Source organism: Alosa sapidissima, chromosome 13 (genome assembly GCF_018492685.1).
Source record: "Alosa sapidissima isolate fAloSap1 chromosome 13, fAloSap1.pri, whole genome shotgun sequence".
Taxonomy (NCBI): domain Eukaryota; kingdom Metazoa; phylum Chordata; class Actinopteri; order Clupeiformes; family Clupeidae; genus Alosa; species Alosa sapidissima.
In genome coordinates, this window is record NC_055969.1 from 31,984,637 (window position 1) to 32,001,400 (window position 16,764).

The window sequence follows — 16,764 nt, forward strand, 5'->3', positions numbered from 1 at the left end:
TACTCTCTCTCTCTCCATGGATGTCTCCATTTGCACCCCTTTCTCTCTCTCTCTCTCTCTCTCTCTCTCTCTCTCCTTGAAATCAATGGGGGCAGGGATGGGGGGACAAAGAACCACACAAAAGCAAGACAGAAAAGGGATTAAGGGTAGCTAGCTAAACTTTGAAAGCACACACATTATAAACGTAGCATACTATCAATGCACTCTCAATATCCCTTCATATGTACCGTATACTCTGGAACATTATATACATATATATACTGTACATAAACCACACACTGCACTTAAATTTGACCGATGTTGTATTTACATGGTTAGAAATTCCATCTCACTAGAGAAAGGGCTCCACCCATTCACTGAATTCTGATGGTGTTTACTCTTCTATTCGAGAACATTCCTATACTTATGGGAACTATACGAGTAGCCTGCCGGGTACCGACAGTGCAAATCACAGGTTTCCCAGAACTCTCTCTGGGGATCCGGAGCGAAGGGAGGGACACTGACCGTCAGTGATGTCACTTCAGACGTCCCTCCCTGAGCGTGCGTCCTGTAATCACACGTCTCCCTCGACACAGGGACAAGCCCAGACACCAAACACACACACACACACACACGAATAGACGGGTGCTACATGTGCCACACCCACTAAAATATCAGATTCATTGGGTGGGCTGCGGGCGGAATTCTTCAGTAATTACAAAGTAGCGTGTCCTGTTTGTGAGCATGTCCTGTCCAATAGTGTCCGGCTGTGGCCTGTCAGCTGCTTTCATGTGGTGTGAGGTATGGGGCAGCTCCTTCCCACCTGTCGACCTGTTGAGCCTGTGTGCACAGCGCTTTCAACCCATTAGTATGATTTAGTGTGGACAGAGCAGACACAACCATGACGAGCGCTGACAAATCGCTCTGAGACAGCAATAAACACATCTGTTTAATGCTGATGTCAAGTGCTTTAAAATTGACGTTGGTGACAGCGTGTCATTTCTGATGCACTCCAATATTAGGCTCATAAAAACTTCCTTGCACATTACACACACACAGTTAAGTGCAGCTGTCAAAATAACAGTCTATCAGGGCATATTATTTGCCTGTAGGCAAAAGAGAGGGTTTGCAGTGATGTGCTGAGCGAGTCTTGTGTGCTTTTTTAGTTCGGCTAGAGTGGACAGCTCTTGGAGTCAAATCAGACACGGAATAACTACAGACGGTTTGACCAGGTGGCCCTCCTGAAGAGGAATCCTGGAAGAAAGCAGTCCGAGCCAAGGAGAATGTAACCCCTGACCTCTAAACAGGCATGCGGGCACTTTTGAAAAGCTTTTCGAGAAAATGTAATCCCAGTACATACACACACACAAAACACACACACACACACACACACACACACACACACCATATATCATAACCAGATAGGAATCGGACCGCGTCAGTTCCATCTGACTTGATCTGAGTGTGTTTCAGCGGACCAAAGTGCCGGATTAAGATTCCAGTAAACAGATTCCGCAGCCTGGAGATTCCCATCAGAGTGGACGGGAGTGCAGGGCCGGGGAGGGACAGGAATGCCGGAAAGTGAAAAGGATAAAGAGAGAAGATAAAAGATCTCCCCTCCTGAAGAAGCGCTTGAAAGCCACTCGACGAGTCGACACTCTCCACGCCACCACGACAGCTGGACTCCTGGCGACCTCTTTTCCAGAAAATCACAGTGCAGGTCCCTACTCACATGGAAACTTGGGATTGCGACGGACGCCAAAGCCTCCGAGACAAAGCGACGTGCCAGAGGATGTGTGTGTGTGTGTGTGTGTTGGTGAGGCAGGGAGCCTTCATGTGCCTTCAACCATGGGTATATGATGGCTGAAGGCACACACAAACACACACACATAGACTTTCAGAAGTTTTTGCATATGACATATGACGCTTCCAGAAAGGTAACAAAGCCAGTCAAATACAAATGCACTGTTGCACAGTTGGACATCTCAAAGCACATGACTTGTGCCTGAACTTCAGAAAGTGGATGAAAAACAAAAGTGCACTACACGGCACTGCAGTGTGTCTCTGAGGCACAGCACAGCACAGCACAGCACAGCACAGCACAACACAACACAACACAACACAACACAACACAACACAACACAACACAACACAACACAACACAGCACAACACAGCACAACACAGCACAACACAACACAACACAACACAACACAACACAGCACAAGCCCATAAGCAGCGTGTCTGTGGTGCTTTCTTTAGGTTTCCACAGGCTGGGTGGGAGAGTGTGTTTGGAATGAGATGGGTTGGGAGTGTGTGTGTGTGTTTGTGTAGGCAACTGAGTGAATGGAGGGAGTTTTAAAACTCTCTCTGCGTGAGGGAGATGGTGGGTGTTCCGATTCTCTCTCTCTCTCACACTCTCTCACACTCACTCACACTCACTCACACTCACTCACACGCACACACACACTCAAACTCACTCACACAGAGCACAAAGACACACACAAACACACTGAACACACGCTCATACATGCTCACATATGAACTCCACGTCGACCACAAAGAACAGAGGAAACACATGATTCCTTGCCTTCACCTTTGACTCCTTGACCCTGTGAACCATGACTGAGCACAACCAGAGAGCAGAGCAGAGCAGAGCAGAGCAGAGGGCAGGAGAGGAGCCGTAGGGGAAGCAGTGCTCGGTGTCAGAGCCTAAATAAACAGGCCCCAGATCAGAGGGGGGAAGCCGCAAACAAAACACTGCCTGTAGCCGCTAGCCTAGCTTGTACCGCTGCCAACTATGTGTGGTATGGTATGGCATTAATGCAAGCTCTGCAAATGACGACCACGTAAGCTAATATATGCCAGCCTGTGCAGGTGATTCTGCAAAGGGAGAGAGAGAGAGAGAAAGAGAAAGTGTGTGTGTGTGTGTGTGTGTGTGTGTGTGTGTGTGTGTGTGTGTGTGAGCATGTTTACTGTATTGTTAAACTAACCCTTCCTCTCTCCCTCCCTCGTTGTGTCGGTACCTCCACCCATCTTTCCTCCACTCCCCGAGGACTTGATTTAACCTACTTCTCAGAGCCGCACACACTTTCCTCTTCCTCCAAACACACACACACAAACACACACACACACACACAAACACACACTTCAATACTCAAAGTAGCAAGCCCGGGAGGATTTGAGAGAGGGAAGGAGAGAGGAAGAGGTAGAGAGAGGAAGAACAAGAGAGAAGGAGAGAGAGAGAACATCAACGACAGAAGAGAGAAGGGGAGAGAAGAGAGAGTGGAAGACACTGACGAACGGTTGACACTATGCTCAGCCAACAGCTGAAAACATTTAACTTGTGACGGAGCGTTCTGATTGGCTGAGCCGTGGGTGAAATGACACGCAGATGAGGCAGCTTCTCCGTTGGACCAGTGAAGCGCTCGTCTCCCTGTGCTTGTGGGGACCACCCAGTCCATATGAGCGCGCACAGGGACCACCCAGTCCATATGAGCGCGCACAGGGACACCGAGAGCCTGCGGGTCAACACCCAGTCCATATGAGCGCGCACAGGGAGGCACTAAGAGCCTGCGGGTCAAGGGGAATAGGACTGCTCTGGGAGGCACTGAGAGCCTGCGGGACAAGGGGAATAGGACTGCTCTGGGAGGCACTGAGAGCCTGCGGGACAAGGGGAATAGGACTGCTCTGGGAGGCACTGAGAGCCTGCGGGACAAGGGGAATAGGACTGCTCTGGGAGGCACTGAGAGCCTGCGGGACAAGGGGAATAGGACTGCTCTGGGAGGCACTGAGAGCCTGCGGGACAAGGGGAATAGGACTGCTCTGGGAGGCACTGAGAGCCTGCAGGACAAGGGGAATAGGACTGCTCTGGGAGGCACTGAGAGCCTGTGGGTCAAGGGGAATAGGACTGCTCTGGGAGGCACTGAGAGCCTGTGGGTCAAGGGGAATAGGACTGCTCTGGGAGGCACTGAGAGCCTGTGGGACAAGGGGAATAGGACTGCTCTGCTCTGGGAGCCACTTCATACACTCACATGCCTCTCTTTCCACTTCGTCCGCTCTCTCTCTCTCTGCTCCCTCTTTCTGCTCTGTCTCTGCTCTCTCTGTCTTTCTGCACACTCTCTCATTCTCTCTTTCTCTCCCTCTCTCTCTTTCTGTGGTCTCTCTCTCACTCTCTCTTTCTGCTCCCTCTCTTTCTGCTCTGTCTCTGCTCTCTCTCTCTTTCTGCACACTCTCTCACTCTCTCTCTCTCTCTCACTCTCTCTCTCTTTCTCTCCCTCTCTCTCTTTCTGCTCCGTTTCAGCTCTCTCTCTTTCTGCACACTCTCTCACTCTCTCTCACTCTCTTTCTCTCCCTCTCTCTCTTTCTGCTCCGTTTCTGCTCTCTCTCTCTCTCCTCCCTCTTTCTGCTCTGTCTCTGCTCTCTCTCTCTTTCTGTGGTCTCTCTCTCACTCTCTCTTTCTGCTCCCTCTCTTTCTGCTCTGTCTCTGCTCTCTCTCTTTCTGCACACTCTCTCACTCTCTCTCACTCTCTTTCTCTCCCTCTCTCTCTTTCTGCTCCGTTTCTGCTCTCTCTCTTTCTGCGCTCTCTCCCTCTCTCTCTCCCTCTCTCCCTCCCTCTCTCTCTCCCTCCCTCTCTCCCTCCCTCTCTCTCTCTCTCCCTCTCTCTCTCTCTCTCCCTCTCTCTCTCCCTCTCTCTGCTCGCTCACTCTGCTCTCTCTTTCCCTCTGAAGAAAACCCAGCTGATTCTGCAGACACTGCAGCAACGCCTTGAAACAGACCATAGGTTAGGTCCACGTCTGCAAACTGCAAACGTCTCACACACACACACACACACACACACACACACACACACACACACAAACTCCACCTCTTCTCTAACGTCATAGACTTTCTCAACCACTAGATAAAAGCAGATTTCTTAACAATAACAGGGATTTTTCCAATGTTCCAAATCAACACACTCAGCACTATATTCAAAGCCTTTACGGCAAGTGTTTCTCTACTCTCTGCTAGTGACTGCATGGACTGGCAGAGCCGGATGGCCTGGTGGCCAACTACTGTACCAGTCCCAGCTCAGCTGTTCCTTAGTTCCACACCTGAACTATCTGGAACATTTAGTTCCTCACCTCAACTATCTGGGGCGTTTAAGTTCCTCACCTCATGTGACTGCCGATCCTCCCTCTGCACCCTGCTCACCTTACCGCGCAAACATGTCTGAGCCTGGACGCCATACATCATGTCAAACATACATTCACACCACCCCACAGAGATAGGCTCACACACGCAGGTAATACACACACACACACACACACACACACACACACACATAATACACACACACACATAATACACACACACACACACGGGGGAGAGGACCCAAGAAAAGTCTGCTGATACTATAGCCTCTGCCATGCACCTGACAGTAGTCTGGCCACAGAATGAAAACAGTGTGCTAGCGGCATGTGGCTGGATATAGCATCAGTGCTACTGCACACGTGGCCATGGCGGGGAGGGTCAGGGGCCTCCGCTGATCCAGTTACCAGCCCTGACATGGACCACGGCTACAGCTCAGCTCCGCAAAGATGAACTGCATGGGGGAGAGAAGACCGCGGAGCCTCTGAGCGGTCTGTGCGTTTAAAGGGAGAAAGAAGAGAACAGGGAAGAGAGAGAGAGAGAGAGAGAGAGACAGAGAGAGAGAGAGAGAGAGAGAGAGAGAGAGAGAGAGAGAGAGAGAGAGAGTGTGTGGAGGGAGCCAAGACACAGCTTTCCTGAAAAGTGTATAATCACCAGTCCAGAGAAAGGCCTTACTTAGCCTGTTCTTTTTTCTATGATAAACACTCACCCCACACAAATGTCATAGGTCAAAGCACAGGGGAGACCACACATGTGCACACACATAAATGCGCACACACACACACACACACACAAAAGAAATTGAAACATTTTGCATCAACACACACACAAAATGTGCACATAACTATACATGAAAGACTAGAATGTGGTGACAGTCACCGTTCTGTCATGTTGTAATACCTCGGGACAGGAAGCTAGTTTCTCGCTGTGTCTCTTTCTGTCTGTGAGCTTTAAAAAGATGCTGTTGGTGACTATTCTAGACCGTTAATGACAGACAACACAGACGCCAGACATAGTTGCACACATTATATGTGGATGAGTGTGCCTGTTAAAAATATCACAGGGTTTGGTGCAAAACAGCTAGAGAGTTGCACTATAGCCTGACATTTATGTAATAGAACTCAAATAGCAGGCTGTACTCCACCATTGGCCTAAGAGCACCAGGCATTTGAGTGGTTCCATCAGAAGCTCTTATTCTACGTTTGTGAACATATGAAAATAATGATGTCTATATTTAGCTCCATATGTCCATATTTAATGATGTCCATATTTAGCTCTGTGTGTACATGTCTGGAGTGAGCCTGTAGTTGTCAGAATCTCACTCCTCTGTTCTCCAGGCCTTACTAGAGTGACGAAGGGATCAGCGCCTACGGTACTGCTGACCACAACACACCCCTCTTCACCCCATTACACACTTTCACAAACACAAACAGGCATTCACACTCCCCTCAAAACAGTTGCAACACTACTAGCCCCCCCATCTCCCAACCACATTTCCCAACCACACTCACACACACACACACACACACACACACACACACACTCACACACACACACACACACACACACAGGGGGGTTGCATACCCAGGCTGATACCAAGTGTAAGGGGGGGGGGGGCAATACCCAGCTCACCCCCACCCTCCTTCCCCTGCTCCCCTCCTTCTCACTGGCCTCAATCAAATGGGGCTTTAAATCGACATTTACAAGCCTGGGTGCCTGGGTGCACGTGCACACCGCGGCATTAACGCATCGTAAAACACTGGCATAGACGCAGAGAGGCACAAACAACCAAACACACACAAACACACGCACACGCACACACACACACACACACCAGATAATAAAAAAGACACACACACACACACACAAGCATTGCCTATTTATCTGAAACAACATTAATCTTCTCACCTTTGAAAACATACCCACACACACGTACACAAACACATGTACACAGACACACACTGGGGCGTGTATCCAAGCAGTAACAACGATATCAGGCCAGTAACGGAGGAAAAAACTAAAAAATCTTAGCTGGCTTAACAGAGCAGAATTTCAGGGGCATTTTCAGGGGTCACAATACAGCAGTCATCTTCACACAGATAAAGACATCATCCGCTCTTGCAACCCCGGGGCGTGAAATGGCAACAGAGTTTCAGAAACAGGGATACAGAGTTGCAAACACAATCCAGTGTATGTGGATTACTTTGAATGCAAAGGCCACAAGAGTGCAAAGCAAGACAAGATTCATGGGAAAATACTTCCTGCTACATTAGAGGCGAGTGAAGACCACACAAACACGTACGCTCGAGGTGACACTCAAATGCAATGAACACATTGTAAATGAAGACCCGAACTAGTATCTTATTCTAAACAACACAGCGCACACACACACACACACACACACACACACAAGATGGACATCTAACATCTCATTCCAAGAGCAATCTCAACTTAAGCACTAATTAATATGAACATACTACATGAGTCAGAGTATAACATTATGTCACATTAGCTGAAACATCCCTCTTTGTTCCATAAACTGGATATGATTCATCATCCAAAAAGCAGTCCCAGTGACCACAGAAGAGGAAGTAGGGCACTACGCTAACATGTGCAAATCCCCTCTCCAGATACTCAGCCATACTCAACCCGGGAGGCACTCTTCAAAGACAGCAGGGAGGGAGGGAGGGAGAGAGAGAGGGAAAAAATGGAGATGGAAATAGCGTTTCCTCTGCTTCCTCCTGTAGTTAATTAAAACATTCTAAGATCTCCATGGAGAAGAGAGGACACTACGGCTCTTTTGTTCTCTCTTTTAATTGGACGGAGACCTGATGGCTGAATCAGGCACAAGAGCAGCAGCGCTGCTATCTGGCCCACTGCAGGTGTTCCTGTGACTGCAGAAGCCATAAACTGTATGAATCAGTGTAAACGGAATCTTTACGGCTGATGCAGGGCAGAGCACATATGAACTCACTGTGTGAGTGTGTGCGTGTGGGGTGGTCCTGGTGGAGGGGAGATAACAGAGCTGTCTGCTCTAGTTTAGGAGCCTATTATAGAGGTGTGTGTGCGTGCGCGCGTGTATGTGTGTGTGTGTGTGTTATTGCATGCAGATTGCTGTAATGGGAAAAAAGTGGGCACAGTCAAATCTGACAACACCTTACAGTTTACAAAGGGTGTGTATGACTGGCGTGCGTGCATGTGTGTGTCTTTATTAATCGTCATGGGGACGCTTGTGTGTCTGGGCTCCATGAAGCAATCCTCTCTCACGGGCTGATTGGATAGACTCCTGAGTCTGCTCCTGATTGGATAGACTCCTGAGTCTGCTCTAAGTCACTCCATGAGAATGGGATGGGAGACGCCGTAATCTAAATCTTAATCTCAATCTGTTGTTGACTGGGAGGGCCCTGCTTTATGTCGCACACACACACACAATAAAGCATAGAACCAAGGCACAAGCATGTTTAACACAGCCAGGAAACAGACTGAGATAGTGGGAGCACTCATGTGACACTATTAACCACACATAAAACACACACACACACACACACAAATACACACAAATACACACACACACACACACACACAGAAGTTCAGGTCAGTACAGGTTCTTTTAGCCTACTTTGCATATCACCTTGTGTAAAGATCACCCCCACACCGTTACTGACGAGGCAGGGTGTGGGAGTACGCTGTGCTCCGAGAACAAAGGGTACACAGGTAAGCGAAGATCACCTGGATCACCTGTACCTGAGCAACCAAACCGCCAGCATGAGCAACTAAACACTCAGACAAAAGGTAGAGGAAGGAAGTTTATTGATGAAAATATTCAGACAGGCAGGTTTCTTCATTTGAGAGATTAGTGGATTTCTTAATAAAGGGAATATATAGAGATTTTGGGAATTTCTAATAGACTATGTGCATGAAAGGCTCCTGTACGCTCATTTATTTCCGATGGAGCGTTAACTCTGTTGTAACGTCATCTTCTGTTATGTTCTGCTCCTTCCCTCCAACATGGAATACCTTGTTTGCCCAATAATAACAATTTTAACACATAAATCCCTCTTTATCAGAACATGCTGATTCACTAGTGCAACACCCAGCCGAGTGCGTGTAGATACTAATTACATAAACAATAGCGGCAGGTTCAAACACACCTGGCTCCACCGGAAACAAACCAGCGTACAGAGAGCCTTTCTTGCACGTAGGCTATTAAGTAAATATGCAGAGATTTCAGGATTGTGTGTGTGTGCGCGGGTCCCATATCTCTGAGGCTGCATGCTTTTTCCGGCTCGTTTCTCCATCTCAGTGGCCCCTCTATTCACTCCGTTTCTCACTTTCACTCCTCTCTCCATTTTCCCCTTGTTGTGGAATCTGTGGAATGAGGCCATGCTGGCGCGCTCCCCTTCTGCCACGTTCACAGAGTCCCTCGTCCAGCAGATAAAGCCCCCTCTCTTTCTCCCTCTCCTTCTCCCTCTCCCTCTCTTTCTCCCTCTGCCTCTCCTTCCTTTCTTCCCTCCTTCTCTTTTCTCTCTGCCCAGTCCCCTTCCCTCCCTCTTTTCCTCTCTCTACGGGGTCGTTTATTTCTCGATATGTGTCTGCAAGACTGAGAGAAGCACCAATTATGTGCTGCTGTGTGTCTGACACTTCGTCACTGTTTTCTCCCTCCTCCTCCTCCTCCTCCTCCTCCTCCTCCTCTTCCTCCCAGAGCCCTGCAGCTGGTTGTCCGGACGCTGATATTTTTACTCGGCCGCGGAGGGCCTCCCGTGGCTGCGGCTCATGAATAAGGCATGGCGGAGGCCTGAGAGAGCCAACCTGCAGCCCCAGCACTGGACTCTGTCCTGCACCTGAGTGGGCGCACGCATCGATGAAGGGGAGTAGGGGTGGAGCCGGCTGGTGTTTAGTGTTATGAAACAGGCCTCTTTAATAGAATTTATCAGTAAGACATGCTTGTGCCCTGGATACATGTTTTATTGTGTGTGTGTGTGTGTGTGTGAGAGAGAGAGTGTAGAGGGAGGCACAGGAGGAGAGATGAAAGAAAACAGAGAGTGTGTGGATGAGATCACAGTGTTTACTGTTACAGAAGTCTCTCCACGGGGCCTGTATACATGTTGTAAACTCCCAGCAGAGTATCCCCCGAGACACACACAGACACACACAGACACAAATGCACGCACGCTAATACACAGATTCAGAATCACATACACAGACACACACAAGCACAGATTGCACACAAAAAAATTCAAATACAGAATCCATGTATACAGACACACATGCACATACATATTCATACATACAAGCACTCTCACTGGGCCACATAATAAAAAAAACAGCATCCATTACTCAGATGGCGGTGATAAACAAAGTCATACTTTCTGACGGTTCCTCCCAAACATTCATCACCATAAAACTGAAGGCCTCATTAGTCAGGGGGAAATCTAACCCACCCCCTTTACAGGAAAACACACTCTGGACAAGAAGCATTTACTGGCCCCTGTGATCCCTCACTGATACTGCTGGTGCTTCGAAATGAGCAGAATGTGAGGTATTTTTCGACTGGCCAAACTCCAGAGGTCTGGTTGCTGGCGGAAAAACAATAATTCATCCTCTCCTCCGGGACCTGCTGGGCAGTTTTCCACCCTCATCTGGGAAAAATGAATTGCTCAGCTGATCCATTATCTTGATGTTGACCGTACAAATAAATACACAGATGAAGATTCCCATTGCGAAGAGTATAAGGAGAGAGAAGAGAAGAAAGGGAAGGTCATTAAGGAGAGATAAAGAGACAAAGAGAGAAAGAGAGGGAGAGAGAGAAAATGAAAAAGAAGAATCAGAGGAAGACCGAGAGACAGAAAGATTTGTCTGAAGCCAAGAAGGACGGGGGAGAGGTTAGCAGTGCAAAGATCAACAAGATGATGGAAATGGTGCAACTAGGTAGGGAGTGCCTCAAACCTGCAGAGAAAAGAAGGATTAGATGAACTGGGGAGTGGCAAGAGGGAGGGATGAGCGTGAGACAGAAAGAAAGAGAGAAGAGGAGAATGAATGAAGAAGAGCATCAGAAAGAGAGTGAGTGGAAGAGGACAGCAGATGTACAGATCAGGGAAAAGAGGAGAAGATAAAGAGCTCCAATCCCAGGGAAGATAAATACAAACTGGCCTGTCTCCACAGCAACCTCTTAGAGTTCTAAACATCATAAGATCATTTGTTTACAGACAAGAGTAGACAGAACACATAGTCAGAAGCCAACTTCCTTTTCACACAGCCGCCTTTCCCCTTGGCCAAGACTTAATACAGTTCTAGGGAACAAATTACCAGATAACAAAATTCCCCTGAACACATGGACAAGCCAATGAGTAAGGTATACCTGTGAGAACAGATAGGGTCTTTCTGCCCATAGACACACAGGCATCTGACCCTCAGTAACCTGAGTTCTGTTTGCTTACAGTGCTGTGATGAATGCATTTCACTGTTATGGTTGAGGCAACTATTCCATTTGTGACTGTTTCCTTGCCAGGTGGTGGCCAGAGATTTGCCTGTGGCCTGCTGAGCTTGAGTGGGTGACACAGACCGCGATGACCTTGATGGAGAGCCGGGCGAAAGAGTGTGACATAACAGCCACAGCCTTGCGCAAACATTAACCATGGACTGGCCTCCAAAGGAGCACTTGCTGCTTTTCGCCTGGATGGCCTCGATGTTTGCTTTTGTTCCTTACGACACACAAGAAGCAGGGAGTGGAGCGGTTTCAACCTGGGCCGTTGAGAAATGTCGGGCAAACGAGGCAGCTGAGTGCGTCATGTGACTGGGAGCCACCTCCCAGACCAGGAATTTCAGGCTTCTTATATTTCAACATGATCTGATCTAGTCACAAAACCAGAACGGTCAACAGTTGGGAGTTGAAATGCACTTCCAGAAACCCAATAAGCGCACAGCGCACAGCACACAGCGCACAGCGCACAGCGCACAGCACACAGCACACAGCACACAGCTCTTATTCTTTATTCTATTCTTGCTCCCCTCCAAGTCTGCGTGTAACTCATGGGAGGTGATAATACTTTGCACTGGGTGACAGGGGCTTGAGGTAAAAGAAAGACATTGCAAGAAAGAAACACACACGCACACACACACTCTCTCTCTCTCTATCTCAAGTCATTATGAGTGTCAAACTGTGATGTACGAGTGTCAGAGGCTATGTTAGCGAGCGCTGTGCAGGTCCACCATTAAAAAAGCAGCAGGCTCAGCAAATGCTCATCCTTCGTGCTGTAGTGCCTTCTCTGCCCTCTTTTCATCAGAGTGCCCCCACCCCAGAACGCACACACACACACACACACACACACACACTGAGGGAGGTTGATGGCTCAACTCTGCAGAGCTGGCATTAGTATACCCTCAAGCCAAGGGACTAATCACCTTGCCAACCGAAACCCAATGCCAGGGCAGCAGCGCCATGGCGATGGCAGGGCCAGAGAGTAGCCTTTGGTCTCTGCCATCGTTTGGCTTCATGACCTCAGTGGGAGAGATGTAGAAATATGAGTACAGAGGGATGAGGAGCTGAAACGAGAGAAGGAGGGAGATAACAAGGGAACAAGATACAGAGGAGGAAGAAAGAGAGAGAGAGAGAGAGAGAGCGGAGGAGAAAAAATAGAAGGCAAACTGTGGCTTGGTTTGTGCAGAGAAAACACACTGTCCACAGTGCCATTCTCTCTCTCTCTCTCTCTCTCTCTCTCGCTCACCCCTTACCCCCACCCCTTACCCCCACCCTCCCTGCTCCTCTGGGCCACACACTCAGGGCTTTGTTCAGACCAAGGCCAGTGGCGGGCATCTGGGTGCATGGGTGTCTGGGCAGTGCTCGCCACTCAGTGCCTGGCACAGAGTGGTCATACTGCCATGTGATGGCACACTCATTCCAATTAGTCATATGCCTCTGAGAATAACACTTTTTTTTTTTTCTTTCTCTCTCTCTCTCTCTCTCTCTCCCTCACACACTTCAGAAATACAACTGGAGACAAACAACACTAACAAGCTCATACAATGTACAGGCAGAGCTTTTACAAATACACTTAATCAGATAAGACAGCTGCAAGGATATTCAGCCTCAGCAACAGACCCCCTCAAAAAAGGAAATTTACAGAGCATGAAATTTGGAAAGTGTGTACGCACAAACACTTCAATCCCTCACACGAAGACAGACAGACACACACACACACACACACACACACACACACACACACACTGCTGTTTAAGTAGGCCCATGTGTACAGTTATTCTGTTTTGCTCATATGCAAAGCAGTGGCCCATTCCCAGACACCTGTGCATCTGGCCTGGCCTAGCTTAGGCTGATATTTATAAACACAAACAAGGCTGCAGCCGCACTGAATGACAGCTGTCAACTAAACGCTTCCTCCTGCACAGAGAGCTGACACAGAATGAGTCGGAGTCAGCACATAACAAGCACCTGCATTCTTGTGGGAACAGAATGTTCTGGAGAGCTCAATGCCACCATGTCTGCAACCACCCTAACAAGGTGTTGAGGTGACAGAGACCACAGAACAAGGCTTTATGCACCGGCCTCCATCAATGCTACTTTGAAACCTGAACTGGCCTCTTTTGTCATGTTGGCAGACTGAATTTACCCTCTCTATCTTCTTTAACTTGAGAGATCAACGGGTGTGAAGAAAGAGACCAAGGGAAGAAAAGATAATAACAATAATAAGGAACCAATTTCTTTCAAGTGCACACATATCTTGCCTGGCTAGAAATATCATGTCCAGGTCAAATGTTTCTGTAGCTAACCATGGTTTTATAACATCAACAGCTACATTTTCCTCTTCATTTGCAAGCAAGTGTCCAAGAAATCAATGAATACACATTGCCTGGATCCCTGAATTATCAAAATCAGCAACCTTCCCTAGTATATGCTTCTCTTAATATGAATGTCTCTGAACTTACCATTAGGCTATAAGGGATAAAGCCGCAATATGCCATGTAATTTACAGAAAATTACATGCAAAATAAACTTAAAAAATAAACTTTTTTCATTGAAATTGCAAACTTGCAATAGTGTGCAAAGCATGCGAGATATTCTGGATGTTTCTGATCATGTGCCTTTTCTCTCTCTATCTCTTTCTCATTACATCCCACACTTTGAGAAATCCACCCACCATATTTTGAAGAACGCTGCCTATTGAGCATTTAAACTCAAACAAGTCAGTGGAAAGCAAAAGGACTACACCAGTGTGCACTCAGGATGCTGTTCTCATAGCGTGAGTGAACCCGCCCCTGTGATTGTCCCAGGCTTCAGAGGTGGCTAAATAGACTCCTAATGATGTTTCAGTGAGCTCGGCTGGTGGCCTTTGATGACAGTACTTCTCAGCAAAGACGCCAAAAGGCATCTCAATGGACTAAGGAGAACAGGACGCAGATACACATCCGTGCGTGCACACACACACACACACTCACAGATCTAAAGCACTGGAAAATCCACTCCGTCTGTAGGCAAAACAGAACCTTGTGTCTGAGTGTTGATGCCAGTGCTCATGAGTCATGGCAGCCGGCTCAGACGTTGGGCCCTACCGAGAGCTCCTCTCTAAAGTGGAGCATGGAGACCAACACACGCACACACACACACACACACACACACACACACACACACACACACACACATACAAACACAGACAAAAACGGACAAGGATGGTTCCAGGGGCGAGCGGGTTCAGGCTGCTTTTCCAAATCCTTCTCCCACACAAGCCACTGTGTCTGGCTAGGGTCAAGTGCAGAGTGCAGCTCCTCACCATTAACACTTAACTCATCAGAGTCCCTTTACAATGCAGCCAGAGACATCATTTATAGGCATAAGACAAAATATGCCAGTCTCACAAATGTATGTCTTCATCATTATACAGTAGCTTAAAATCGATTTTAGATTAAACAAAAGTAATTATTTGAAATCTAAGGTGACCCAAGTCCAAGCCAAAATTTCACATCATCCAAAATTAAATGTACATGACTTTGCAACATCCAGGCTCTGCAATATGTAAAAAAAACATAAAGACTTCAATGAGAATGAAAAGGCTATTGTTCGCCTGTTACCATTGGGCACAATTAATGACTTCCTACCCCCCCCCCCCCCCACCACCACCTCTTTAAGGTTGTGGTTAATGTGGCATAGCAAGAAGGCTCTGCAGAGCATCCCAAATTTACAACAAAGAAATGATGGCGCACACATACAAAAGGTATTTTTTTTTAAACTGCCATGAGCTCTGTTATAAAAGATTATATTAATGATGATTCTGTGTAGGCTAAAGACAACAATAATTGAACAAAGCCACATGCTTCAGAGATGGTGTAAAGCAGGTGTTTCACCTAAACCTGCCCAATGACGGCAACAATTATTTAAATCTGCAGAAATAATCCAGATTATTTGAAATTCAGTGTCACTATAAATTAAATTGGATACACCAAGTTACCATCAAATTACCACTGTAGTCAAATGATAAATCAACTCTCATTCCAATAATGGACGTTTACCTGGATGATGAAATGGCAAAATCTCCACCGTCCAGCAGTCTGATTTTACAGAAGAGCATCCCGTTGACAAAGGGTACCGCTGTCAACTCTTCGAGCGTAAAATTAGTCTGAAATTTGAACTTTTTCTTCTTTATTAAAAACGCCATGTTTGCGCAGGAATCAAACGGACAGTAGGCCTACTAAGAGTCGATGTATAGAAATTGCACGTAAACCCCGGGCAACGAAAAGTCTTAATCTGGAGCTTGAAAGTCCTTTTTGAAATTGTTATCTTGGTTCAGCATCTTCTGTTAATTTGCACCTGCATAAGACAAAAAAAACAAAACAGCCATCAGGCAACTTGGAAATAACCACCAAAATGCAATATATTTGTGTAAGAAAAACTCACTTCACGGGGACTGTTTCCCAGACATTAGCCAGCCAGCCAACCCTATGATTAAACTAGGCTTATAACTTCTTCGCAAGGCAGGTAGGATATAGGTTTATAAAACACATGCTATCTGCTGGCCGCACGATCTTTTTAAGTGGTAAGATATAGGCAAAGATAGACTCAAAGGCTGTCGTCCAAACATAGCCTAGCCTACTTGACAGGGAAATATAAGAGTTTCACCGATAGCCCAACGTAGGCTACGTTCCGTCAAATAATTCAGTGGCAAGTTAACACTGAAAAGCTCCCTTTCAAAACAGCACCACAAGAAACAACAGGCTACGTCTCAGTTTACCATAAGCGCCGACAACGGCACAATAAAGTATAACTTCAGAAGCGTACTTACATGTATCTGACTGATATCGACGAAGCCTATGTCGGTTTCTCAGTACTGAATCAAGACCACCGCTGTCTTGACTAAAATCACAACAGCAATCTTTTCCAACTGTCAGGCAAGGCAATCCCCGTACTTTGGAGCGTGCTGTAGTGGTGGGGCTAATTTAAACCCTCCTCCTCGACTCAGCAGCGGCCAGAAGCGCCGCCCTCCCTACGACGCGTGGACTTCCTTGAATAAAATTGGCTCGCAGTTTGTATGCTACATTAACAGCTGCCGGCTGACACTGCTGGCTAGAAGCTAGACCGAAACTAAGAGATGGTCTGTAAGAGACTGTTCATGTATTCTCCATGCAAATAGGCCCATAACTCAGATTG

General features: G+C 47.3%; 1 protein-coding gene across 1 annotated transcript in view; it reads right to left on the reverse strand.

Annotated features, from left to right (window-relative positions):
• fam102ab (family with sequence similarity 102 member Ab) overlaps nucleotides 1-16,537 on the reverse strand; it is a 52,593-nt gene extending 36,056 nt beyond the window's left edge. Inside the window, exons 1-2 of the mRNA XM_042059352.1 lie at nucleotides 16,400-16,537; nucleotides 15,630-15,927 (exon numbers count right to left, since the gene is read on the reverse strand). Coding sequence (XP_041915286.1) covers nucleotides 15,630-15,775 — 146 coding nt within the window. The 5' untranslated portion in view covers nucleotides 15,776-15,927; nucleotides 16,400-16,537. The remainder of the gene's footprint in view (nucleotides 1-15,629; nucleotides 15,928-16,399) is intronic.
• Nucleotides 16,538-16,764: the final 227 nt, after the last annotated feature.